Raw genomic sequence first — 27,071 nt, forward strand, 5'->3', positions numbered from 1 at the left:
AAAGTTTCCCATAAATTAAAAAGGGTAATTTGCTGCAGCCTTCACAGAACTCATACACTTTTGTATTAAATTAGTTCAGTCAGTATTTGTAACAACAAAAAAAAAAGATTCACACTATCAATTAGAGATAATTCATAAATGTATTTATCGCTTTAAAAAAAAAAGTATGTAAGCTCTATGCCAGGAAACATCTTGATAATATTCAAACTAATCAGAAAAGTTACAGCACAGACAGAGAGGCCATTTGATCTAGAATGATAAAGCCTGTGAGAGGATGCATAATAACCCGTTCCCATCAGCATTCACAAACAGAGGGACATGCTGCTGACTCATGGCTTCCATACAATAGTGTCATCGATTGTTTGCATGCTGCGTTAGGTATAAAAAAGGCTTAAAATCCTGGATAGGATTGCTATAGCATCACTCATTGTATCAGCCACCATGCACGGCAAGGTAAGTTTCCTACAGAGATTTTACATTCAACGTACGTCCTTGAGTTAAAATGTTTTTCTGACTATTACCACACTGAGATTCTTTCATGACAAGTATTTAACACATCCCTCGTTTTTTCAGATCATCTTCTACGAGGACAAGAACTTCCAGGGTCGCTCCTATGAGACCAGCAGCGACTGCGCCGACATGTCCTCCCACCTGAGCAGGTGTCACTCCTGCAAGGTGGAGAGCGGCTGCTTCATGGTCTACGACCGCCCCAACTACATGGGCCAGCAGTACTTCCTGAGGAGGGGCGAGTACTCTGACTACCAGCGTATGATGGGTTTCGGTGACTGCATCAGGTCCTGCCGTATGATCCCCATGGTAAAATCAACACATACAAAGCACTACGTATCCTCTCTGTTTCCTAGAGCCACGGAAATGTATTTAATGCAGAAGCTGATTTAGTTTGCCTTTGTTTTGATTTGGTTTCTTATTTAGTTATTCTTTAATATCTTATTCAGGTTGTCGAGCCTGATTGATTTTGTAATGTTATGTGTATTTTAACTTAGTGTGTTAAGTTTGATCTGTGTTTATTGTTTTGTCTTCTGGTTATTTAAGTCATAGTTTTATCAAGTAAAAAAAATGCATCTGTAAGTTTCCATCAAAATTATTAACCAGTGTGTATTTTTATCATTTGGCAACAGCACAAAGGCTCCTACAGAATCAGGCTCTACGAGATGGAGAACTTCGGTGGTCAGATGCACGAGCTGAACGAGGACTGCGACAACATCCAGGACCGCTACCGCATGTCCGACTGCCAGTCCTGCAACGTGATGGACGGCCACTGGCTGATGTACGAGCAGCCCCACTACAGAGGCAAGATGATGTACCTGAGGCCCGGAGAGTACAGGAACTTCAGGGAGATGGGATACGATGGAATGAGATTCAGCTCCATCAGGCGCATCACTGACTCCTGTTAAATTTCCAAATCAATCTGTATTTGAAAAAATAAATAAATCTAACCTTGGAAATAAAAAGATGTTCATATTCCACATGGGATAAAACAAGTTTTGATGTTGATTTAATTGTGTTTGTATATTGTATAATTTGAATACACAATAGAAGAAGACAGTTAGAAAAATAGTTGATGCTAATTGGTTTTTTTATCCTCAACATTTGTTCTCAAGATGAAACATCTCAAATATTATCATTATTTTTCAACCGTACGTTTTCACAAATTTTATATTGTTTATAAAATATATGAAGTGAGAAATGCTTTAAATCATTAATTATAATTTAGGCTATTATTATTCAGATAATAACACTTAAAGTTGATTAAAAATAAATTAATAAAAACAATTAATGTAGCTCTGAGCTTTGAGTGAAACAGCATTAGGCAGATTATAAGGAATTATTTGTCATATAATATCTCACACGTTGCTGTGGCAACACGAAGTGATGTTTTTTAATTATCTGAAGCAGGGAGGAGTAAACGAGTCAGAGCACAGTCTTCTTTGTCATATTGCATTTTAACCATTCGGCTGGTTCAGTTGTTAAATGCAGGAGCGATGTGCAGCACACATTCCTGCCCAACGTCAGACACAAACACTGACGTGTGGATTCAAATAAGGATCAGTGTCTGAATGCAGACAGTTTGTTCTCAGTTGAAATGGTTCTGCACACATTACATGAGCTAATGACATGATGCCAGTATTTAAGGAAGACTATATGATTAATGCAAAGCTCAGTAACTTATTGCCACTTTTTTATTGTTATTATTGTTGTTGTTGTTGTTGTTGTTGCTAACATTAGCACATTAGAACTACTGTCTAGCCCAGATACTCATTTGTTGTGAAACAAAAAAACACTGACCTTTGTGTCTCAAATTGAGACCAAAATCAAACACCAAGAAATTCTGTATTTAACCAACAAGTTCAAATTGATTCTTTTGTCTTTTCAAGTGCAAAAAGTTACACATAAAATCTACACATGATGTTTGCATTCATACTATAACATGCATCTGTATCAGCCGTAAAAACAAATCTGACTACAGGTTATTACCCCAGACCTGACCTACCTGAACTGCTACTGCCCCATTTTAAACCTTAAACCTGAAGCCTGAGGCTGTATTTTCTGTTATTTCTTCTGCAAATATAAAAGGTATTTGGTTGCTTTGGAATCATTTCATCACATATTAAAAAATAAAGGTAATAGGGCAACACAGAATATGACACTCAACAGCACATTAACACAGCGGCGTCTCAAAATAATGAATGATCAGCCTTACCGGTTTGTAGATCAGCCGGATGAATGTGGCTGGTAAACACAAAGCACATTTCCCAACTGAAATTTATGGCAGACCAAACATTTATAATCCAGAACAGAAAGTCGGTGAGTGTAGGAGTCATCTGGTCAAAAGGCCAGACTTCACCCAACACACCACAGGCTGATCTCTGGCAGGTAACATCACTGTATTCACCCCCGGCCTGTCGGTCTGAATGTGAGGTTGAATCTGCTTCCAGTGATGTTTGACACTAGAGGGCAGAAGAGGCCTGACATACCACAAACTTACCAAGTTACCGTGACTCACAACTTCACTGAGTGAGCAGCAGTACAGCGACAAAACTGTCCACAATAAAATCACAAGCATGTCAACACACTTCCCCTATCTGCTGGACATGTGAACATCAGGCTTCTAAGGTCAAACTCCGTGTGGTCACAGAGACGCTGTGATTTATCGACCCTGTCTCCAAGTGTTTATGTTTGTATGCAACTAATTTGCAACAGCAAATATATTTTGAATGAAATGTAATGCCGGCAACATAATTAACATATCTGTCAAATCCCCAAAAATGTCAGGGCACAGTCTTCTCCTCCTCCTTCCTTGTGTTTCTGTGAGTCTTGTCAGTCCAGGTGTGGTAACTTCTTCCTGCACAGCTGTCTACTATCAGTAATCAACCACCAGCAGTATATCTACCAGGCTCTGCTCTCCGCTCTGTTTACCAGCGTGGTAACACTGCTCAGGCCAGCACTACGTTTTGTGAGTGATTGCTGCGTCTCAGAGTCCTTGTTATTGACCCTTGGTTTCCCTCTGCTCATGTTTGTCCTCACCTGAACTCATCAGCTTCACTCAGCCTCCATCAGACCTCTGTTTGTGTCCGGTTCCTCCTGCGTGCACCGCTCCACCTCTACGGCCAGCCGTCTACTCCTGAACCCAACGCTGCACCGGACTCCCACAACTTCTACATGAACATAAGTGTTACAATAAAACCTCTGAAATTTCAGCAAAAGTCTCTGCTGATTGTTCTGCAAATTATGGGTCAATTTACTCTATTTATAACAGGCAGAGTGGGTTTTCCTGTATAATGAGAAATCAGAATATCTGACACTTCCGCTCCCGTATAAACTTGTGTCACTATCTGATTAACTCCACGTCGCACCTTAGAAACCCGAAGACTTGAAGTCAGGGTTTGTCTGAAGTCATGAAACCAACTTCCTCAAAACACCAAACACATTTCCTGACTGTTGTGGGGCCTCAATTAACTTTCATCAGTTTTGTCAAAAGTAAAGTAGTAAAGTAAAGTGCTAATTGGTTGTTCAGAACGAGATAAACTCCATAAACCTCAAACCTATACACCAGCTGCACAATCACTTATTACTTAATTTTACGTTGTATATAGTATCTCTATTTTATCTTAGATTCTGTTTCTGTCCTTATTTTATTTCTTTTTTTGTGTATTTCTTTTTATTGTTTTCCTTATTTTATTTCCTATTACGTTTTCTCCCGTGCTACTGTGTCAAATTTGAGTTTCCTCTACGGGGATCAATAAAGGTGCATCTTACTTATCTTATTTTATCTTAACCTCACTTGGTCATCAGTTAAAGGTGTGAGTAAATATATTGAATTTCAGCTAAAAACAGAGTGAGATACTGCATGCGATCAGCCTGATTAGAAAAGAGTAATTAAACCTTTTTTTTTCACAATGAAAAGGGGCTCGACAGATGATTCACACACAGTTACGCTTTTTTAAAGACGTTTGTATGAGTAATTGATTCATACACGTAGCGGATTCATTATTTATGATCAGCTGATTCAAATAGCTGAGTCATTATTTGAAGATTATGTTTGAGAAGAAATTGGACCCTTAGAAACAAGACGCAGACATGTACAATGTTCATATCCATGAAATTCACTGTCAGCAACTAGTCGGATTCAAACCGGTACAAAAAATTGCTGAAAAATATGAACATTTTATGAAATATGTTTTTATACAGAGACATTCTGATCTTGAAATAATAAAAATCAGCAATATATTTCCTGGTGTATGATTGCGATTGTTTAAAATCTATTATATATGGTTTTATTTACTATATTTGATTTAGTCTGTTGAGCTTCAGCAAGTTGTGCGTTTGTTTCTTCACTGCTTTCAATCAAAACAAGCTACTTGCTTACTTACTCAAATGCATTAATTATATATATATATATATATTATATATATATATTAAGTCCAATCTTTCTGGTTTATTCTTGATTAAAAACATTAGATTAATGCCTTCAAAGGAAGGTATGTTTGTGGAAAACACGTCTGTTGTTCAGCAGCCAAAGACAATACAAAGCTGAGCCTCTTCTCACAACCTGCAACCACCGCAAATCATCATCTGTTGAAGGTCACTTTGAATTGAACCCTACACGGGGGCCTCTCCCTGCTCCATGTTGCTCTGTCAGGAATTTGAACAATGGGGTCATGGTATCCCTTGGGTGCGGGGGTCAGGTATAAAAGTGGCAGGAGGGCATGGAGAAAATTGTGCAGTCATTTTGAGCAAAAACAGTTCAACTGTAGCCATGACCATGGGAAAGGTGTGTGCAGCTTCTGCTGCTAACATTTTAAGTTTGATCGGATGCAAACATCAGATTAAAATCATGTGAAATTTCCACTTAAAACAATATGTGCTACACTGCATGATGGTTTCTTGTGTTTTCTTCTTCCAGATCATCTTCTACGAGGACAGGAACTTCCAGGGTCGTTCCTATGAGACCAGCAGCGACTGCGCCGACATGTCCTCCTACCTGAGCAGGTGTCACTCCTGCAGGGTGGAGAGCGGCTGCTTCATGGTCTACGACCGCACCAACTACATGGGAAACCAGTTCTTTGTGAGGAGGGGAGAGTACTCTGACTACCAGCGTATGGGCATGAGCGATTGCATCAGGTCTTGCCGCATGATCCCCATGGTATTATATATTGCTTTTAATTTGAAATCATACCTTAAATATTAATATTATTATTATTATTATTATTTAAAAAAACATTATCACTGCAACTCATATTTACTCATTTCACTTTACAGCACAGAGGCCAGTTCAGGATGAGGATCTACGAGAGGGAGAACTTCGGTGGTCAGATGCATGAGCTGATGGACGACTGCGACAACATGATGGATCGTTACCGTATGAACGACTGCATGTCCTGCAACGTGATGGACGGCCACTGGCTGATGTACGAGCAGCCCCACTACAGAGGCAGGATGATGTACCTGAGGCCCGGAGAGTACAGGAGCTTCAGGGAGATGGGAATGAGCAGCAACAGGTTCATGAGCATGAGGCGCATCATGGATTCCTGCTACTAAATCACAGATGTATAAAAGCAAGATTTTAAATAAAAATCTAGTGATTATCTTTTAAATGAGTTCCTCTGTTAATGGCTGCTGAGTGGTCCGACACTCACACAACAGTTTACAACATAAACTCATCGTAAACATGCAGTATGTATGTTAAGGTCAGAAGACGACACACATGGGGACTAAAACAAATGAAGGCAGCATCATCCAATTTTTAAACCATGCTGGGTTATTTAAAACCATATATAGTTTTTTTACTTAGTAGTAGACATTAACTATTTTTTACATTTGTCAAATACCTACACAGATGAATATGTCTTAGCTATCTTTGGCAAGAGGAAGTTATTGAGACCAGATCATGGATTCTGATGCCACTAAAACGTATTTACTTCAAATATAAGAGGCAGACATGTGTCTGACTTTATTCAGTGTGAATTAAACTAGTAGGATTAATGCAATAGCCACATTTTCTTTCTAATAGCGCTAAATCACAGATAACTGCAGCTTAAACTAGAGAGTTTTTTTTTGGCAACACTTGCCCTCTATGGCACATGGTACATTTGCTAAATGAAAAGACAGTATAAGTGACTTGTCACCCAATAATAAACATATATTATATGTTTAATATTCTGTATTTTGTGGCAATTTTAATGCAGGAGATTAAAAAAACGTAGCATGTTATTATTGGGAAATGCTTAGGTGGTCAGGTCGACTGCTACCTGAACTACTACTGTGAAGAGAAGTGATTAAATTTACTGAATCATTCAATTATGTCGATGTTAGCACTCATAATTGAAAAAAAAATAGAATGTTTACCATTAAAGGAGCTTTTCGTAAGTTTTGATATTGCTGCATAGCTAACGTTAGCGTTAACATCTGTTTACCCACCAGTCTGGAAGAACTGTTGCAAGTTTAGCATCAAACTTTATTCCTTTACTCGCCAGCAGCTGTGTCCAGTGGTTGAAAGCAACCTTCTTGCTTCCATTTCTATCACCACTTTTCTTCTACTGAAGTTAGCATGCTAACCAACTATCCCCAGTTCGGACAGGCTGTCTCGTCACTTTCCGATACCGAGTCACTGTAGTGCATAGTTTGCCCTGAAGAGTTAGCGCTGCTCAGAGGACGTGTTATTACCTCTTGTCTTGTAAACGCAACAATGACTGAAGCTTTTGGGGAGACTGATAAGTAAACAGCGGTTAATGCTAACGTTAGCTATGTGGCAATAACAAAACTTACAAATTGCTCCTTTAATGAATGTAGCGCCTCATTCAAAAAGTAAATTTCCAATTGAAGTACATAAGTGTAAAAGTTGGGCGTTGAGTGTCAAGAAAAAAAAGGGAAATTCTTGTCCATGTCCACAAATCAATAGATTAAATATTTTGACTACTGTGCACACTGCTGTGAGAGTGGGTTGACAGAACATACTATACACATCTCTTACCAATGATCTGGCACTGGACAGTTATTGAAGAGTTTTTGGAAACATATTATGAAATACACTGGATCGTTAAGTCTGGATCCTGAACCCATTGAAAATAATTGACTTGTTTAAACATTTAATTTCACTCGCTAGTAAAGCTAGGGGGGAAAAAAGACATTGGATCATTGAATTCACATCATGTACATTGTAATTTCTTTCAAATGTGTGTTCATCATACTTAAGATATACATACATACTTATTCATATTACTGATTTACCCACATATATGGCCTATAGTATATAAATATATGTTATATACAGAGGGGAAACATTTTCAGTGTCTTTTCTAACATTAAAATAATGAATTTGTTTAAAGTATGTCGCCCTGTTTATAAGTAAAAACATACATGTTACGTAATGTGGAAGCCATACCAGCTTCTCAAAAAAGCTGACATTCAAAAACAATTGTCTGCCATTACAATGTGAATATAAAAGAGTCACGCTCGCCCATCAGAATCACATTGTGACACACAATGGGAAAGATATGGCATTTTGTGTTGCGAGTGGTCTTTTGTTCTCCAGAGTTTAGTAAATAGAACAATAGCCATGTTATGGGAGTCACAAGTTTTCTGAACCATGTCAAAAAAAAAACAAAAAAAAAAAGAACAAGCCCCTGCTGTTATGGTTTTGCAGCAGGTAGTAAACTAAACTTTTAACATAATACTTTTTAAATGTAGAAAAGTCCCAGTGGAAAGCAGCTGCTGGATGTCCACACCGAATCCATGTGTTCTAGTCTCGCCGCATGTTGTGTTTCTGCTGAAATACAATACTTATATTCAGTTATCGATGCTTATTAAGATGGCCGATGGCTGAGATATAGATGCTGATATAGAATATAGGATCCAACAGAGCCAAAAAGGAATTACATGAGTCCACCTCTGTATTAAAATGCAGGTTTCTGACCAGATCACTTGATGCCACTAGCTACTAGCTAGCTTTTACCTTTGCAATTTCTTAAGTAACAGACCTGTGGAAAACCTACTGATGGCCATCAATTAGCAGCCATGATGAAAAAGAACACCAATATAATAATAATAATAATAATAATAATAATAATAATAATAATAATAATAATATCCTGAGAAGAAATTTGAAAGTCATATAAACTAAATCATTCATTTTAATGCTTAAAAGACAAATACATAAACGTAATGTAAAGTCTTATGTCCAACTCCTGCAGCAACAATAAATCCGGCCCATTCTTGGGCCACATGCTTGTTTTCTTCTGGCCCAGTATACACCCGGTTCCTCGGCCCGAATCTGACCCGTACACAGTGTGCTACTTCCACATCTGGACCAATTCTGGCACACACAGAGAAAATCTTCCAGCTGTGAGTCAATAGTGGAAGATAACAGCCAGACTCTGTCCAGATGTGGAAACATATGGGCCAGACTCGGGCCGAGGACCCAGGCACATATTGACCTCTAGACCTCTTATGGTACAAAAACAACTTGTAGCAACCTATATATAATAATAAGCGTTCCATCATTCGGTTTGTTTTGTTTTCTAATGTTTGTGTGCAGCATCTCACAATCTTGTTACCGGACAACCTGTCTGTTGAGGGTGATGTTTATGCTGCAGGAGTGTTTGTGGAAGTTTCTCTGGACATTTTTATTCTTAATTTCTCCCATGAAAACTGCTCCCCTGACGAATCAACTGCAACTGTCTAAATGCAAGCTGACATTGATCAGTGGAGAAAACACCAGTTAAAGCTCCAAAGTTTGGCGTCTAAATTTAAGTCAGGTTTTTGAAGGAAACAGGATTTATGAATGATCATTAAATATTGATAACTTCAAAGTTGACTGGGTTTCTTATTGTACCTTTTGGAACTGGAAGCTAATATATACTGTATATTAGCTTCCAGTTTTGTTAGTTAGTGATTTAGTTGTTTTTACCATAAAGGACAAACCACATAGAGAAAGTGAGCACTTGACAAGCTTGTTTATGAATTACACGTCATTTTTATTTCCTTAAGTCAAATACAGGAGTCTAGCACATGTCAGTGATGCGCCTCATGCTCATGAACCTGGTGCCGCTCATGCCCATGTCCCTGAAGCTCCTGTACTCTCCGGGCCTCAGGTACATCATCCTTCCTCTGAAGTGGGGCTGCTCGTACATCAGCCAGTGGCCGTCCATCACGTTGCAGGACATGCAGTCGGACATGCGGTAGCGCTCCATGATGTTCTCGCAGTCGTCCATCAGCTCATTCATCTGACCACCGAAGTTCTCCCTCTCGTAGATCCTCATCCTGAACTGGCCTCTGTGCTGTAATTCAATGCAGGGAAAATGTGAGTATCCCCACTAGCTACTCTAAAAATGGAGCAAGTCTAAATGTATAAAAATCAAAGGGGTGTAGAGATGAGGTCTCTTACATAGGGGATCATCCTGCAGGACCTGATGGTGTCAAACATCATGCCCATGCTCATCATGCGCTGCATGTCGTGGTACTCTCCCCTCTTCAGGAAGAACTGCATGCCCATGAAATTGGGACGCTCGTAGACCATGAAGCAGCCGCTCTCCACCCTGCAGGACTGGCACCTGCTCAGGTAGGAGGACATGTCAGAGCAGTCGCTCATGCACTCATAGGAGCGACCCTGGAAGTTCCTCTCCTCGTAGAAGATGATCTGAAAAAGAGAACACAGCAAAGATGATGATTTAAGAGTCAAATAGTGTTCATATCGTATTAGATTAATTTTGCATGGTTAATAGTTAGAAGGTTTAAATATGTGAAAACATAAGTAAATATCTCTTTACCTTGCCCATGATGGTGGTTTAGGTTGTTTCCAGTGGATGGTTCAACTTGCTCTGCCTACTCCATGACTCCAAGCCCTTTTTATACAGAAACCCAGGGCCCATGATGTGTTGTTATTCAAATGTGCAAAGCTGATGAATTAGCAGTATGACTTTTGCTGAACAGGGGCCTATAAATGTGTAACAATGCTTTTCCGTCCATACATTTCTGGCAGCAGTCGACTGCATTGTCTATTATAAGCATAAGCTTTGTGTGCGCTCCATTCTCAGTCAGAAGGTTCTCCACATATGGTCTGACCGCCACTGGTGGAAAGAGCGCAAACGTCGGGCCACATCTCTGTCAAACCCATGAGGGGCCCAGAACCTGTGCAAATATTCAGTTGGTATGAAGAATTAAATATACTGACTTCGTATGTTTGTATTTTCACAACAACATCTTCCATCCGTTGATATCAAATCCTGGAAATTAAAAGAGTCGTTTCATGTTCATCTAATGTAAATCGTTTAAAGGGGAAATTTAAATGAAATGAAAATGCATTAACCTCAGTAAATGAGCAATAACCTGAGCAACTGGAATGTTAATTTTGGAGGATTTATTAACTACACTACACCTTTTTTTCTAAATAATGTATTTTATTTGAAAACTTTTAATACATAATGTGAAAAGAATGGGGGGAAAAAACTTTGTCATTGTGCAGCTACGGCCGGTTGTGAACACTGGCAGGACTTATGAATAACACTAAACCTTATGGCTTATTTAAAAGTCACTAGTTTATTACTATTTCTTATTGGTCTTAAAGAAACCCATCAGGAAAATAACAATATTTTAGAATAACAGGTGTCAATAATCAGTTATTAGACGTGATGAAGTTGCCCTTATTTTTTATTACAGCTTTAATATGTGTTGCTAAAGAAGTGAATTAGGAGTTTAGCACATGGGGAACCCAGGGTGTCTGTATGAGGGGAGGAACAACTCAAATGATAAAATCTCTGTTGAATTATGTTCTAACAATTTACTAAGTAGTGTAACTGAATTGGTAAAGCTTGTTTTGGTAAGGACATTGATTCCGTGGGAAGTAATTGGTTAATTCAGCGCTGGTCAAATCAGGCCTGAAGGAGGCCAAGGTGACGACAGGCCTGGATAACTGCCCCTGAAGGCTGCGAGTTTCTTTTATGTGCATTTTTTAATATACACAAATTATACAGTTTATCCACTTTTCTGAGGTGGAAAAGCTGGTTTATCAATAAAAGGAAAAATGCACCAAAATGCAACAGAAACTGGGAATAAACCGTGACACACTCTTCATGAAGCCTGTGACTTAAACGTCCACGGAAGCTTCTGCTGAACTGAAGAAAAACTAAACGTAGCGGCAGGTGAAAACGTCATGTCCATTGTTCAGTGATGAGGAGACTGTAATGTTCGTCAAGCTAGTGGATGAAACAAACATCAATAAAATATTTCCCTCATGGTTTGACTTCATTCAGGTTCAGACTTGATTGGCACCATTTTCCTCTGCGGTGGTTTAATGGCAACCAGCTGGACAATTATGAGCAATCTTTATCTTGACGTGCCAAATGTCTAATATTCACATAACAGTGATTGATTGAAATATGCATTAAATTGTTGTTGTTGTTGTTGTTGTTGTTGTTGTTTTTTCTTTTCTGGACATTGGTTTACATATATATATATATATACATTTGGACATAAACCCGGCGAATCAGTGAACTGGTCGTCGTGTTCGCTCGTCTTTCACCACTAATCTCTGCTGTGTCAACACTGAAAGTTGTGTGACTAACACATGAATAGACATGCAGCTGGATTACCAGACTGGCTTGTGCAGTTTAGTCTAAATGATGAAACACACCAATGCAAACTCTGAATGATGAAGGGGATGTTGAGGAACTTGTTGAACAGTTTTGTGGGAACATTCAGAGAGAAATTAGACAGAGGGTTGCCCACAGTAAATATTCATTGTTGAAGTGTGTCAATCTGAGAGAAATGAACAAATTGTTCCGTTATATGTGGGACAATAATTAAAAACCACCGTGGAGCTGCTGCTTGTGCCCCTTCTGAACATGTGCCAACAAATGCAACTGGTGTTTTTTTGGGGGGGTTTTTTTGCGTGAGCTGAAAGCCGGTGAGGGATCATGCACCAGCGACTCTGGTTTGACATCTGCATGAAGGGGGGAGGGGAGCAGGGGGGTGGAAGCATGAACTTTTCCCTGAGAAGCTTCTCACTCGGCCAAGTGGAAAGAAAGTGGGCGACGACACGCAGCGCTGCAGTGCACAGGGAACTGCACCTTCCAGATTTGTAGAGAAGAAAATAAAAGGAACCGAAAACGTATTTATTAGTACATCACGCAAGAGTGACTCCTTTATTTCTTCACTGTAATAACAATCTGAAATGTCTGATGTTAGTTTTCTTATCATTGTTTGATGCTGGTTTAGCATCATAACTGTTTCCAAAACTACTGCCACAGGTAACTTTCTCTCTTTGTCTTTCCCCTTCGCTCATTACGTCTCCCTCTGTTGATCCAAGTTCTGCTGTTCTGGCCGTGCAGAGCTGGCGGAGGATAAATAACGTATTCAGTAAAGTTTGTTGTCATTATCAGTCGAATATAACTTCTCATTTTATAATAGTAAAAATTTGAATGGTATCAAAACCATTCAGTAAAGAGCACAGAGGGACTTCATGATGGCCCTTGATCTTGATTCGGATCGTCTGTGCCGAGACTTGATATACAAGTAAAACAAAAACAATATCTCATCTTTACTTTAAAATACCACATTAGTTAAACATGTGAATAAATCCAATACTTTTATTTTGAAATGGAGGAAGTGATTATTATGTTTTTAAATACCAGTAAATTATGGGAGCAGCAATGGAGCCACAGGAAATGGTGCGACTCATGTAAGGATTTATAGTAGTATAAAGTATGTAATTTTATAATAAGGTTATAATAAATGATTGTAATGATTTGTGGTTTATATTCGACAGAGCACACAGAGGAACATAAGACAAAACAAGTATCACAGATAACATATCAGTTGCCCAATTGATGGGTAGTTTATTTGCTTTGGACCAACCACAGTACAGTTATGGCTGCTTGCCCCTTTTGTTACCTGTAGTTAAGGAGTAAACAATCATTTAAATGTTCTTTTTACCCTTTTGTTCACAATATTTACAGAGTAAGTACAACATGTGCAAACCACACTGTCGAAGTGTTAGCAGCCCTTTCAAAGCTACACACAACAAAATCCAACTTTTCAATGCCTTTCAATGCCAATACTTTACAAATCAATGAAAACACATTCACAAAGAAGGTTAAAAATTCAACATCTTTAATAAACAAAGTGTTTGATATTTACAGCAAGGTTTCGCTCAATGGCTAAAATTCGGTGACCCTCCTGAAGGAGCCGACGATGGCGCAGGTGGCGCACCAGTCGCGGTACCTCCTGTACTCCCCTGGTCTCAGGAAGTACTGTCTGCCTCGGTAGTTGGGGTACTCGTAGAAGATCCAGTAGCCATTCATAACATTACAGGAGTAGACGTGGCGGTGATGGAAACGGTCAGACACACAGGTACAGTCGTCCATGAACTCCATCATGTGACCACTGAAGTCGGGTTTCTCGTAGATACGCAATCTGTAGGAGCCTCGATACTGTGGAACCGGAGGAAAAATAAATGATGAGTTCAAGCTTGTGACACAGATCGACGCACAAAGGTCAGTTTGTGAAATGAACATTAACCCACTTACCACTGGGATCATCCGGCACGAGCGGATACAGCTACTGAAGCCCATCCATCTCTGGTAGTCGGGGTACTCTCCCCTCCTCATGAAGTACTGGTGGCCCATGAAGTTGGGTCGTTCGTAGATCATGAAGCAGCCGCTCTCCACCCTGATGGAGTTGCATCGGCTGAAGTACGAGTGAAGGTCCGTGCAGTCATTGCTGCACTCATAGCTCCGACCCTGGAAGTTCTTGTCCTCGTAAAAGATAATCTGGGGGGAAGGCAAATGAAGGTACAAGCGTCACGAGCTGTCGGTTGAGTTCGCCGAACTACCCGAGAATACGAGTTCAGCTCGACATAAAACATACTGAGAGCAAAAGTGACAACCTTTTTAATCTGAGCAGAGAGGAAAAAACAGTACTTACCTTGCCCATGGTCTCCGTTGGAGAGATTCCCCATGTTTTCAGGGCTTTTTATACTACCTCTTGACAAACAAAGTATTGTTATTCAAATTCTCTCATAGTTATAATTGAAGGCTACTGGCACATGTTTACCTTTTTGTTGGACCACAACATTGGGTCAGAAATATGGATTTGTATTTGAAAAAAAAGGATAAATAATTAACTTGGTTTGGTGTTTTGACATGCGTGGACAAAGGAAAAGACTAGTATGGTATCCACACATCCAGTGGACAATGGCTGCAGAACAATATGGAACAGCCCTTTCGCATTAAATATGTTGCGTAACAGAGCAGGAAGCCATTCACTTTCTCTACTGCGCTACCTGAGCAACCCCACTGTATGCAAATAAGTAAGTGTATACTGCGCTGCTGTGCCGTATGCTACGCTGGACATAAGGATTTTATTAGGATTTGAACAGCGTGACAATGCTCTGTATGTTACCTGTATGTGTGTGGGATGCTTATGTCAACTTTTATTTCACTTACTAACTCTTCGCCCTCAGCTTCAGGTGTGTAAGTATCTGACAGTTTTGACTCAGTGGACTACAATTCCCTTGATGATACGCAGCCATATTTGACTCTTTCAAGCATCACCCCCCCTTTATAAATACACCACGACATTAGCATGCTGTCCCAATATTGGGTGCAGATATATCACATAATGACTATTATTTTTATTTCATGACATCAGTGTCCACCACAGGTTGTGTAACGTGTCTCTTTAATTATGATTAATTATTCATAGATATCAATCCTGGAAAATATTTTACATGGTGTCATTGTAAGTATTTGGTGGTATGGTGCCATACAGATGAACTAACATAACTACATATATAGAAAACATATCAACTTCTGATATTATCAGAAGGCCGATGAACAGTGGTAGTTTATATAGCAAATTCATTTTTAATACAAAGCAATCTTTCCTGGATATTATCATATGCCTGTTACATAAAATCCTCAAAATGTAAATGTATATTTATGTTACACTGATAATAATGTTTGATATCAATGTAATCAATGTTAATATTATCTAGTGACATAAAACAACTATAAAAGTCTATAGTACTTTTGTTGATAGTGAGAAATACTTGAAACAAAGAAGCTTGGGCTGCAGACACGTGACACTTTTATCTCTGGTGTATAAAAAGCACATTTAGTGGGAAATTTGGAAGATTTTTGCCAAAGAATATTGTCTTTTAACTATTATACAAAGATTATTTTCTAAATATTAAGACAACCATGAACAGAACATGTACAGTTCCCATAATTTATAGGTGTATTTTAGGATATATTAAGGTGTTCTAGCTACAGTCGTCATCTTCAATCAATTTCAATTTATTTGTATCATTTCATAATTTTTGATTTGGTAAAAACTATATGAATTTCATGCACCACTGCTGTTTGTTATATATCACCCACATCCTGCTTTACTAGATCCATCCTGATCTTTTACTGTTTACTTCATATTCTGTAATTTTACTGTTGGATCTGTCCAGAATCACTTCTTCCTGTCTCACACTCTCCACGCTGCACTTCCTCTCTCTATGTAGGTTTTTATTTTATTTTATGTGTAACAGTAATAATATGGATGAATTTCACCACCGTAGAAATCGGCTAATCCCATCAGGGGCACAAACTGGGAGAGGGCAACTCTTGTATTGTTTGGTGAGGTATGTCTAGGCGTGGAGGAGATTAAGTTCACCACACGCTATGATAGATGCATTCTTTAGTTTCGCCCTCAGACAGTAGATATGTTCTGTACTCAAACTGAAAGAAGAAATATCTGCACCTGCACGTTCAAAATTGTGATTCTAGTAACGAGTTATTTCTCGTGACCAATTGAGAGGCAGCAAACCACAGCTGAGAACTGGCAAATACACACAAAATAAGACATTCATGTTTTATGAAGCGGTTCAAGTTTATTGGGAAACTCAGGGAAAGATGCATTTAAACGAAGCTCCACTTCAGTTGAGGTCGGTGATTTTTCTGAGGGAACCGACTCTCGGGCTGACGCCTCCCCAGTCGCTGTATTTCCTGTACTCTCCGGGCCTCAGGTAGTACACTCTGCCCTTGTAGTTGGGCTGGTCATACAGCAGCCAGTGGCCGTCCATCACGTTGCAGGAGTTGAAGTCGGACATGCTGAGCTGGTCCTGGACGTTGGGACAGTCGTCGTCTAGCTCGTGCATCTGGCCAGACATGTCGGAGCGTTCGTACAGCCTCATCTTGTAGGAGCCTTGGTGCTGGCACAGGATGGAAAACTCTGTTACTGTCTACTGTACAATAATACATCCCATTGATGTCCAGAGATTTTCTTTGTTGTTTTTAAGCCTCTAAGTGGTCACAAACTTTACCACTGGTACTTTCAACTCTTGATTTACAAAGAACAAGCATTTAACACTGTAAAAAGCAACACTTTTCTATTATTTATGGATATTCTCGCAAAGATCTTCAAAGAAAATCAGAAAGCAGGTCTTCATGACCTACCTGGGGGATCATACGACAAGATCTGACACAGTCGCTGATGCCAATCAGACGCTGGTTGTCAGAGTACTCTCCTCTCCTCAGGTAGTACTGGTTGCCCATGTAGTTGGGCCTCTCGTAGACCATGAAGCAGCCGCTCTCCACCCTGATGGAGTTACATCTGTTTAAGAAGGAGTGAAGGTCAGCGCAGTCGCTGCTGCACTCGTGAGAGCGCCCTTGGAAGTTTCTGTCCTCGTAAAATATGATCTGCGAAAAGCAATCGTCACAAACGCACACAGAAGGATGGTTTCTGATTTTAATACGGTCCAGCAGTGATACAGAAAAACTCCTACAAAATAAAATTATTCAGTAAAATATAGGTGTGTGTAAAGTGTGGGTAAAACCATAACGATTTTCTTTACCTTTCCCATGGTTGTTGGCATCAGACTGTTTTAGCGGTCAATGCTGTCCCTGAGCCAAGCCACTGTGCTTTATAAAAAAAAAGAAAGAAAAGGCAGCTGTGTGATTGCACAGCATAAAGTATTGTCATTCAAATACATCCCTCACAGTGATGATGGATCAGGGGTTGGGAGGGGTGTGTGTGTGTGTGTGTGTGTGTGTGTGTGTGGTTGGGAAAAATCTGTTTATTGACTCTTGATGTGCGATGAGTTATTGTTCTTTTCCTCCATGTTCATCACAATTTCCTCCCGAATATGCCACCGTACAATAGACTGGCGGAGGGAGTACTGCACAGCATCAGCAAGATTAAATTGATATTTAACAGGAGCTACACACGATAATCTGCACAATCTATCGGCTAAAGAGATAATTACAGAATATATATATATAAAAATAAAATCTGGAACAGAAATAATTCCTGAGGTAGAACAACATGTTGAATATTACTTCATATGAAGGACATAAATCTTCCACTCATCATAGATCAGATATAATCATACTTATATATTCCTAAAGTCCTAACGGTTATAGTATCCACAACTATGGAGACTCCATTTTGCAATTGCTTTATTACGATGGTGAGTGTGATCAAGAACAGGTCCAAAAGTGTTTTGTTGTCGTTTGTGCTTTTGGTGTTTGGTGGGTGCTTTGCAATGAGTCCATCCATGACGCTTTGTCTTAATCCTTGAAGTCAAATGACCAAATATTACCAAGTCACTGAGCCACAGGTATAGTATTTTGTACTTTCTACAGTCTTGTAGGCCACTATCTGAGCATGAGGTCTTTCCAAAAACCTCCATGCAGCTGTGGGATCCTCCAAAACAGATCAATAGTCCATGATGCGCCTGATGGATCCGACCCTGGCGCTCCTGCCGCCCCACTCGCTGAACCTCTTGTACTCTCCGGGCCTTATCAGGTACATCCTGCCCCGGTAGTTTGGGTGCTCGTAGAAGAGCCAGTTGCCGTTGGTGACGTTGCAGGAGAAGATGTCGTTTATGTGGAAGCGGTCCAAGACGCTGGGGCAGTCGTCCGCCAGGTCCATCATCTGGCCCCCGAACTCGATTCGCTCATACAGGCGCATGCTGAACGAGCTGGGCCCCTGCTTTTGGAAAGGGAGAAAGGAATTATTTAAAAAACCAATTAATCAATCAAACTTTAGGATAGTCCAAATGGACTGATGAACAAATAAAAAATGTGTATGTTACAATACACATTGTAGTAATGATTTTATAATGGACATATACTTTATATAATTATATATATAAATATCTAACTACGCAAAGGAATTGATCATCTCAATGGATGGTAATGTAGGACGGTTGGTCGATCACTTTGGCTCAGACTGATTGGACGGATGGTTCAGACATTCATGGTTCCCAGAGGATGGATCCTGATGACTTTGAGGATCCCCTGACTTTTTTGTCTAGCGCCACCGTGAGGTTGACTTTTGTGGGTTTGAGTGAAATGTCTCGACAATTGTTGGATGGATTGCGATGAACTTCGGCACAAACAAAGTTCATGTTCCCCTCAAGATGAATCATCATTATACCTGAAAAAACTAATGACCTTCCCATCAGCTTCAGCTTGAACTCTGCCTTTACTGCTAATTAGCTAATCTTAGCATGCTAACATGCTAAATTACACTGATGAACATGTATAATATTGTACCTGTTTAGCTGATATCAGTGCAATACCATCGTCCTTGTGACTATGTTAGCATGCTAACATTAGCATTTAACTCATTGTGCCAGCCTCATAGAGACACAAGCATGGTCGTTGACTTTGTAGTCGTTAGCCTGAAGTCACAAATATCTACACGTTTTACATCATTAGCTCAAAATTTTTTATTATTTTTGTGCCAAAAATAACCAACGTTTAATGTTTCCCGCAACAAGTTTATTCTTAAGATATTTTAGAAAAACATCTGACACTTAAACTCCAGTTAGTAGCTCTTTAAGTTGAAATGGCAGCGTGAACTTGAAATACAGCATATGGCACTAAATGAATTATTATTGTAAGGATTATTGTTCTGGTTGGAGAAGGAAATCTCCAACGCATCAACAATAACATGATATATGGTAATAACCAATAAGAGAGACATTCTCTCAATACATTACCAAACTAATGTATCTGACAACAATAACAGTAGCTCACCATGGGGATGAGGCGACAGGAGCTGACGGAGTCGTCGACACCTGTCCACTGATGGAAGTCAGGATACTCCCCCCTCCTCAGGTAGTACTGGTTGCCGGTGTAGTTGGGTTTCTCGTAGATCATGAAGCTGCCGCTCTCCACCCTGACGGAGCAGCAGCGACTGAGGAGGCACATCAGGTCCGCACAGTCGCTGCTGCATTCAAGATGGCGCCCAGAGAAGTTCTTGTCCTCATAGAAGATTATCTAGACATGGAAATTGATTTTACTGACCAACCAGTTCCCTACAAATAAATACACAGTCCATTTTTCTGCTTAATTGACCGATTCAATCCACTTCCTCTTCTTATGATTTAAAGATTTAACCACTGACTCTCAGTAAAGCTCAAGATTTCAAAAGAAAAACCTGGATGCCTGTTTGCACTTTGTTTACTTCACAATAAAAGCGTTTCCCCCCCATCTCATATCAACATGAACAGCGTGCAGCATGGGAGCTGTGATGTTTACCTTCCCCATGTTGGCCGGTTTGCCTGCCCTGTGTGATCCATCCAGCTCTTTGAAGACTCCCACCTGTCACATATATAGTGAATGTAAAATGCAGACTCTGCATGTGTCATTCATATTGTAATGGCCAGGAATCTTTGGCGTTTGTGCCGCAGTGCTGTCCTGAAGAGATGTGTAGGAGTGATGTTTGAGCAGGTGAGAGCCGACAGGTTGTGGTTGGGGTCGGTCTTGTGTCGTGGCAGGAGGATTTTGTAGGATTATGTCGTCAATGAATGGCTGGTGTTTTTCTATTACATCTAAAATGATGCCATGGTCTTTTATTATCTAGTTCCTGCTGTCATCAAAGCTGCCCCATATGGATGATTTCTGACATCAGTGGAGTTCCCGGTATCATATTTTCTTCACTTCTACCTTTTTAACTGTTTTAACAATTTCCAAAGTTCAGTTTTACTTTACAGTATGTCACATTTCTTGTCTCTAGTCTGAACTATGCTTTTGTTTTTACTGTGACGTCTTGTAAAATTTCATTTTCTTATTCCAAGATAATGATGTTTTTAGTCGCACAGAAACAACAGAAATGTAGACCTTACCTCATACACCCTTTGTATTCTGTTTGGAGATATAATATTATCAAACTGAAACGCTCTGTTTTACAGTGTATTACAGCCTCTTTTTGTCAACATGTTAGTTTGAACTTTTGCTATCAGTAATTTCAACTCTTGACCACTGCCCTCTGCTGGAGATGTATTTTTTTTGTCCAAATAAATACACAGTATTTACATACTGCTAAAAAAACAAAAAGACTTTAAATCACTATTTTTAATTTGTAGAATACTACATATTTGCTTTTTGTTAACCTAAAACAAATTAAAAGGAGGAGAAAAAAATCTCATCCGAAGTCCAATAAGTCACAGTTACGGTGCTTTCACTCATATCACATGATCTTCATCAGCAGATGCATTTTGCAGATGTTAACGAGATGTTGAAATTCAAATTTCAAATTCTTCCAAATGCTGTAAATGTCATCTTTTCAGGCAACAGGGACGAACTTGAAACTTGACTTAAGAAACACGATTCCAAACTCCACCTGCACATGAAGATCATGTGATGTGAAGCAAAAGCACCAGAACAGCCACTAAATGGAACTAAACCTCTAAGAGTACATTGAGTGAAAAGTGGAAAAGCAGAAAGACTTTCCTGCAGATCTACAATAGATAACGCTGGAGTCTCGGTGTGGTAAGTGTCAGTGCTTGCAGTATTTTATTCAGTCCTTGGATGAGAGTCAGGATATCAGGCCAAGACCCCGTCACATCCTGCTGGGGAAACATGCCCTCCAAACGCAGAGAGCAAGAACAAAACTGAATACACGTGAGCACTGACGCCATTTTATTCAGCGTGTGAAACAAGGCAAAGAGCAGACACTTCACAAGAACCATTCTTCTGTCTTTAGAGATTCATGAGGCGCCTGATGGAGCTGATCCTGGAGCTGTTGCCGCTCCACTCGCTGAAGCTCCTGTACTGGCCGGGCCTCAGGTAGTAGTGACGTCCCCTGTAGTGGGGGTGCTCGTACAGCAGCCAGTGGCCCTCCATCACGTTGCAGGAGTTGAAGTTGGACATGCGGAAACGGTCCATGAGGTTGGGGCAGTCGTTCGTCAGCTCCATCATCTCACCTCTCATGTCGAAGTGCTCGTACAGCCTCAACTTGAAGTTGCCACTGTGCTGAATAGGAAGGAAGCAGGAGGGTAGATCAGTGTCAAATCCCAGTAAAAGTCAAATGTTCAAACGTTTTCACAGGTCACTCAGAATTACAAATCTTAATGTCAAAGATCTTAAAGAAGTAGATTGACATTTTGGCAAACAGCTTATTTGCTTTGTCAAGAGTTAGCTGAGAAGATTGATACCACACATGCCTGTACACTAAATATGAAGCTACAATGTAAGTAGCTAGTTAACTTAGCTTAGCATAAAGACTAAAAACAGTGAAAAATAGCTAGCCTGGCTCTTTCCAAAGGGAACAAATTCCACCTGCAAAGCACCTGTAACCTCCCGGAGTCTTCACTGGTTGCCTGACAACTCATCCCAACCTAAAAATATTTGGGCACAAAACCCCTCATAAAATGGGTAATTGGCATTATTACACTTTGGTTTTTGAGCATATTAAATGAGCAAGATTTAATGTGTCATTTAGTGAGTTTTAGAGGTGCTGATACACAGATTTTGTTCTCCCTAGACAGAGCCAGGCTAACTGCTTCCCCTTGTTTCCAGTCTTTCTGCTAAGCTAAGCTAAGCTAAGTGGCGGCTAACAGCTAATCTAACTCTAGACTAGAATGTGAAAAACCTTATTAACTCTTACTATAGAACAGTATCTATGAATACAAATTGGATTAAGCCAACTCTGTGATGAAACGTAAACTCATGTTTTAGCAAATAAAAAAACTTATTGGTGGAATTACAAAACAGAACTATAGGCTACACATGATGTTTTTCCATTACAACAGCAGCTACAAAACTGTTTCTGATTATTTAAAAAATCTGTTTTATGAGAGAAAAATGAACATGAACTCAAGATCCATCAAATTGCTTAATGTCACACTTTGGTAAAACCTTAAAAAAGTTTATAACATACTATAATGTAGATGTAAGCAGATATAAGTGTTTATAAACAACTATAACTCCGGGATATTACATGTTTGTATGTTGCTCATAAATATTAAATATGGGGACTAAATGAAAAGTGTTACCATAAACCTCAGTTTCAGTTTTAAAGTCAGTTTATGGTCAAATGCAGCTGTTTTACACTTTGGGGTTATTTTACCTTCAGTGCCTAATATGAGAAGTTGAAGTTAAGGTTTCTGTTCACTAATATGAAGATGTTTGTCCAACATTATTTGGATTATATTGACAAAAATCAAAGAGAACCAGTATGTTATGTTACAAAAGGGTCTTACCATGGGGATCATGCGACAGGACCTGACACAGTCATTCATGCCGCTCATGCCCAGGTAGTCGGAGTAATCTCCCCTCTTCATGAAGTACTGGTTTCCCGTGTAGCTGGGACGGTCGTAGATCACGAACATGCCGCTCTCCACCCTGATGGAGCGGCAGCGGTCAAACATGGAGTGCAGGTCGGCGCAGTCGCTCATGCACTCATAGTGACGGCCTCCAAAGTTCCTGTCCTCGTAGAAGATGATCTGACGGAGCAGAGGAAGGGAAACATGTCACATTCAACACAATGGTCCACAAAGAAGAACATAATGCGCTCTTGTTGGAAATTGTAGAACTGGACGCAAACCTTTCCCATGTTGACTGCTGCTGTTGGTCAAACCGCTTCCTGTGTTTTTTTTACCCACTAAAAAGTGAGCTCCATCTTTATATACATTACCCTGTGGGAGCAGGTGCAGCCACGTGTGTTGTTATTCAAATGAGGCCTGGTGTCAGCAGAGACTCTACAGGAGTCTTCCTACTCCTGTTTGTCACGTCCTGTGTCGGGGGTTAACAGACAGAGCACAGCTTCCAGCAACAGCCACAGCACAGCCGGGCGCTGGAACAGTCACTGCTGAGCTCTCCCGCCATCTTGTGTTTGTTTTAAAGGGACAATTCCCTCTATTCACACCGCGTGTAAGAAACTGGGCATAGTAAGTAAACATGGGCGGATAGATCTATGAATAAATAAGTATAAATAACAGTTTCTGAGTATGTTCTGTAGTGCAACTAGCTGCAGATTCATGTTGTGTTTAGTAGCACCAATATCTCTACTGATGTTTTAATGTCGGAGAATATGAATCTCATTAACTGTTTCTTTAATAAATGTATAAAATTAACAACAGATACTCACATCTGAGATGCTAAAGTAACTCCTATGTGTTGTAGTGTCCAACTGCATTAGTGTGGACTCATTCATGTCATTATAAAGCATGAGAAACAGTCATTTAAAGGAAAATAATGTCAAATATTCATGTTGTTTTGTCCAAAATGGCCTTTTTTTATAAGCCAGTCAAAACCAAAATATTTATTCACAAGCACAGAGAAAATAGTTTACAATAGATCCATTTATTTGTTTATTTAAAACAATATCATGTCGATATCTTGGGTCAATCTTTTTTCAGCACAGCCGAATCAAACATCCCACTCCATGTTATTATATTATTCCACAATTAGAAGAAGTTTTTAGAGGAGGGAAATTTGTGTGTGTGAGAGGGGAGAGGGGGAGGGGGGGGGGGGGGGGGGGGGGTTTAATGAAACTGAAATGTTAAAATAAGATCAAACAAAAATCAAGTGAGATTCCAGATTAAAACTCTGTGATTCTGCGGAAGGAGCCGGTGGTGGCGCAGGTGGCCCCCCAGTCACTGAACTTGCGGTACTCCCCGGGCCTCATGAAGTACTGGCGGCCGCGGTAGTTGGGGTGCTCGTACAGGGTCCAGTAGCCGTCCATGACGTTGCAGGAGTAGATGTCGCGGCTGCGGAAGTGATCCTGCACCGACTCGCAGTCATCGCTGAACTCCATCATCTGGCCCTGGAAGTTGGGGCGCTCGTAGATGCGCATGCGGTAGGGGCCCTCGCTGGTCTGGAGTAAGATACAGAATAAGGAGAGCGTCAGTGCAAAGGGTTCCTCTTCTACAGATGCTTCATTGAGTCTATGAAGGATTATTTGCCTAACATTAAAGTTTAGAAAATTTCAGTCGAAACTTAAACATTAATCATATTTTTTTTCCAGTTTTTAAATCTAGAAAAGAATCTTATAGTAAATAAACTCGTTTATCTCAAGTTAAATCCATCTAATTCAGTGAAACCATTCTTAACAATATATTTATTATTCTTTGCCTCATGAGAACACAACATCACACATCTAGACACTTTTCCATCATCTATCAACTCCACACACTTCCCAAATAAACAGCAGATATTCACTCACATAAGAGAAAGTACGGCAGGAGCGGATGGTGTCGTTGTAGCCCATCCAGCGCTGGTAGTCTGGGTACTCCCCCCTGGTCAGGACGTACTGGTAGCCGGTGTAGTTGGGCTTCTCGTACAGCACCCAGCACCCGCTCTCTACCTTGATGGAGTTGCAGCGGCTGAAGTGGGGGTGCATGTCAGGACAGTCGGTGTCGCACTCATAGGAGCGACCCTGGTAGTTCCTGTCCTCATAAAATATGATCTGGGTCCAGGAGAGAAGAAGAAGAAGTTAAAGCTCAGGTTGATCATCAAAGTTCATCAACTACTAATAAATTTATTTTTAGTTTTTTTAGTTTGTTTTTTAATTTATTTGATAATGACAATGTAAGTCGACATAGTTTAAAAACAAGGCAAAAAGAGTTTAAAGCTGTTGCTAATTCTTTATTATATGGTATCTTATATAAAAGTGGCATGAACATCATTTTATCTGAATAAACAGTTTAATTATTGCAGCATTAATCATCTCCCTGCTGTATCAACTAGAAATGATGTAAGTGACAGACTTAAAGTGTCAATGTTTTTGTTGTATATTCTCCTACATGTTGAATTTCTTCAGTTTGAGCTATGGGTGTGATGCTACAGGTCTTAACTGATCCTTCCTCCTACATTTTAACCAGTTCACTGGGTGTATGTCATTTTAATGCCCAGAACTTAATCATGGCAGAAGTAGTTTAAATACAGCAACTCTGTAAAGCTCCTTTCTTTTCCAGAGAGATCTGAAAATTAGAGTTTACATTCATTTCTGGTTAAAACGATAAACTTTTTACCCACATTTAAACCATTACAAACACACGCGACAGATAACTCTCCTACCTTACTACTCATCCTGCAAACAGTGCTGGAGCCGGTCACCTACGGAGGGAAAATGGTGGTCTCACAAAGCGGGACCAGAGCCCCGCTATATAAACCTCAATCAAAGGGTTAGTAGATCCCACTTTAGCTGTTTTTTCAAAGAGCGGGGATTTAATGCGCTGGCATCGCTGCCAAAAGTCTTGATCCTGGGCATAGAGCAAAAACCCCTGAATCATCAACGCAAAAAGTCCTAGCAGGCAAATTACTGACCTGCTGTGCCCTCTTTTATTGATATGCACACGTTTTATCCACTAATCCATCATCAGGTGGATTAAAGTTTCCACGCAGAATGTCAGAGGTCATCACAAAACTACACAGCCTTTAACTATGTGTTGAATCTGAGCCAACTGTCACTGAAAATCCTGCAAAGCTTCATAGAAAATGTGAATAAATATCCCACACAGAAATGTAACGCGTGTCCCTATATAAAGAGTGATTATTATCACATACTTACATCCTCTGGATATATGAAGCTATAAGTTTATAACATGTATATATGTACAAATATTAAACATATCAATGTAATAGATTTTATCATAGAACAAATGTTTTCTATCTAAAAATTATGTTTTAACATTATATATTTTATCTATTTATGCAAGTTTATTAAAACAACATACATTTAAAAAATCTATTAGTTTATATGTGTAGATAGATAGATAGATAGATAGATAGATAGATACTTTATTTATCCCCTAGGGGAAATTCATGATGTATATCTCTGTATATATAGATATATATATCTATATATACATAGATATATATGTCTATATATGACATTTTTTCAATTTCTAATGGGTTACATATAAAATAAAAATATATATACATATATGGAAATTCAATATATGTACATATATACATTTGCGTATGGGTTGTTAGTGATGCCACTGAACGCATCATTATCATTAATCAATCGTAAAAAAAAATGTACAACAGGTTATCAGCCACAATCAGCTTTATTTTAATGTCATTTGTCGTCATCAGCTGCTTCTAGAAACTAAAAACCTCAGTCACAGTTGATGAGTGTGACAGAATGAAGCAAAAGTAAAGACAGCAGAGGTGAGACACTGTAGGAGACTAAAGTCTGAGGGCGACTTCAGTCCTGCAGAGACTCCTGTGAACCCTCGTAGTGCTGAGCTCCTTCCCCCCGTCGCTCACTGCTGTCCTGGGAGTCACACACAGAGAGGGGGAGGGGTGGTGGGTGGGGTGGTGGGT

At 39.7% G+C, this 27,071-nt stretch overlaps 9 protein-coding genes across 10 annotated transcripts in view; 2 read left to right on the forward strand and 7 right to left on the reverse strand.

Annotated features, from left to right (window-relative positions):
• Positions 1-379: 379 nt before the first annotated feature.
• LOC111654100 (gamma-crystallin M3-like) lies at positions 380-1,502 on the forward strand. Its single transcript, XM_023404978.2, has 3 exons — positions 380-453; positions 574-816; positions 1,140-1,502. The coding sequence occupies exons 1-3, from the start codon at positions 442-444 to the stop codon at positions 1,413-1,415; spliced, it is 531 nt and encodes a 176-aa protein (XP_023260746.1). The 5' UTR covers positions 380-441; the 3' UTR covers positions 1,416-1,502.
• Positions 1,503-5,241: 3,739 nt separating this feature from the next.
• Positions 5,242-6,116, forward strand: LOC111654099 (gamma-crystallin M3-like). Its single transcript, XM_023404976.2, has 3 exons — positions 5,242-5,293; positions 5,426-5,665; positions 5,782-6,116. Exons 1-3 carry the CDS (start codon positions 5,279-5,281, stop codon positions 6,058-6,060), a joined length of 534 nt encoding a protein of 177 aa, XP_023260744.1. The 5' UTR covers positions 5,242-5,278; the 3' UTR covers positions 6,061-6,116.
• A 3,342-nt stretch (positions 6,117-9,458) lies between these two features.
• Positions 9,459-10,359, reverse strand: LOC111654082 (gamma-crystallin M1). Its single transcript, XM_023404957.1, has 3 exons — positions 10,287-10,359; positions 9,905-10,156; positions 9,459-9,797 (listed from the first exon to the last, which is right to left on the reverse strand). The coding sequence occupies exons 1-3, from the start codon at positions 10,293-10,295 to the stop codon at positions 9,522-9,524; spliced, it is 537 nt and encodes a 178-aa protein (XP_023260725.1). The 5' UTR covers positions 10,296-10,359; the 3' UTR covers positions 9,459-9,521.
• Positions 10,360-13,609: 3,250 nt separating this feature from the next.
• On the reverse strand, positions 13,610-14,473 carry LOC111654085 (gamma-crystallin M2). Its single transcript, XM_087173611.1, has 3 exons — positions 14,440-14,473; positions 14,043-14,296; positions 13,610-13,946 (listed from the first exon to the last, which is right to left on the reverse strand). Exons 1-3 carry the CDS (start codon positions 14,471-14,473, stop codon positions 13,674-13,676), a joined length of 561 nt encoding a protein of 186 aa, XP_087029737.1. The 3' UTR covers positions 13,610-13,673.
• Positions 14,474-16,374: 1,901 nt separating this feature from the next.
• Positions 16,375-17,865, reverse strand: LOC111654081 (gamma-crystallin M2-like). Its single transcript, XM_023404956.2, has 3 exons — positions 17,360-17,865; positions 16,962-17,204; positions 16,375-16,717 (listed from the first exon to the last, which is right to left on the reverse strand). The coding sequence occupies exons 1-3, from the start codon at positions 17,378-17,380 to the stop codon at positions 16,442-16,444; spliced, it is 540 nt and encodes a 179-aa protein (XP_023260724.1). The 5' UTR covers positions 17,381-17,865; the 3' UTR covers positions 16,375-16,441.
• An 81-nt stretch (positions 17,866-17,946) lies between these two features.
• LOC111654083 (gamma-crystallin S-1-like) lies at positions 17,947-20,087 on the reverse strand. 2 transcript variants are annotated; one of them, XM_023404959.1, is made up of 3 exons: positions 20,055-20,087; positions 19,551-19,793; positions 17,947-18,495 (listed from the first exon to the last, which is right to left on the reverse strand). In XM_023404959.1, exons 1-3 carry the CDS (start codon positions 20,061-20,063, stop codon positions 18,223-18,225), a joined length of 525 nt encoding a protein of 174 aa, XP_023260727.1. In that variant the 5' UTR covers positions 20,064-20,087; the 3' UTR covers positions 17,947-18,222. The 2 variants fall into 2 exon arrangements, with proteins under 2 accessions (XP_023260727.1, XP_023260726.1); XM_023404958.1 differs by having other exon boundaries at positions 17,947-18,498.
• A 1,329-nt stretch (positions 20,088-21,416) lies between these two features.
• Positions 21,417-23,447, reverse strand: LOC111654084 (gamma-crystallin S-1-like). Its single transcript, XM_023404960.2, has 3 exons — positions 23,344-23,447; positions 23,000-23,242; positions 21,417-21,770 (listed from the first exon to the last, which is right to left on the reverse strand). Exons 1-3 carry the CDS (start codon positions 23,350-23,352, stop codon positions 21,498-21,500), a joined length of 525 nt encoding a protein of 174 aa, XP_023260728.1. The 5' UTR covers positions 23,353-23,447; the 3' UTR covers positions 21,417-21,497.
• Positions 23,448-24,082: 635 nt separating this feature from the next.
• LOC111654093 (gamma-crystallin M2-like) lies at positions 24,083-25,920 on the reverse strand. Its single transcript, XM_023404970.2, has 3 exons — positions 25,818-25,920; positions 24,964-25,206; positions 24,083-24,615 (listed from the first exon to the last, which is right to left on the reverse strand). The coding sequence occupies exons 1-3, from the start codon at positions 25,827-25,829 to the stop codon at positions 24,340-24,342; spliced, it is 531 nt and encodes a 176-aa protein (XP_023260738.1). The 5' UTR covers positions 25,830-25,920; the 3' UTR covers positions 24,083-24,339.
• Positions 25,921-26,816: 896 nt separating this feature from the next.
• The window catches only part of c9h2orf80 (chromosome 9 C2orf80 homolog), a 3,367-nt gene continuing 3,112 nt past the window's right edge, over positions 26,817-27,071 (reverse strand). Inside the window, exon 8 of the mRNA XM_023404937.2 lies at positions 26,817-27,021. Within this exon, the coding sequence (XP_023260705.1) occupies positions 26,953-27,021 (69 nt within the window). The 3' untranslated portion in view covers positions 26,817-26,952. The remainder of the gene's footprint in view (positions 27,022-27,071) is intronic.

The sequence above is a fragment of the Seriola lalandi genome, unplaced genomic scaffold (genome assembly GCF_002814215.2).
Source record: "Seriola lalandi dorsalis isolate HSWRI2012SDOR001 ecotype SW California unplaced genomic scaffold, Sedor1 jcf7180002054258, whole genome shotgun sequence".
NCBI classification, from domain to species: domain Eukaryota; kingdom Metazoa; phylum Chordata; class Actinopteri; order Carangiformes; family Carangidae; genus Seriola; species Seriola lalandi.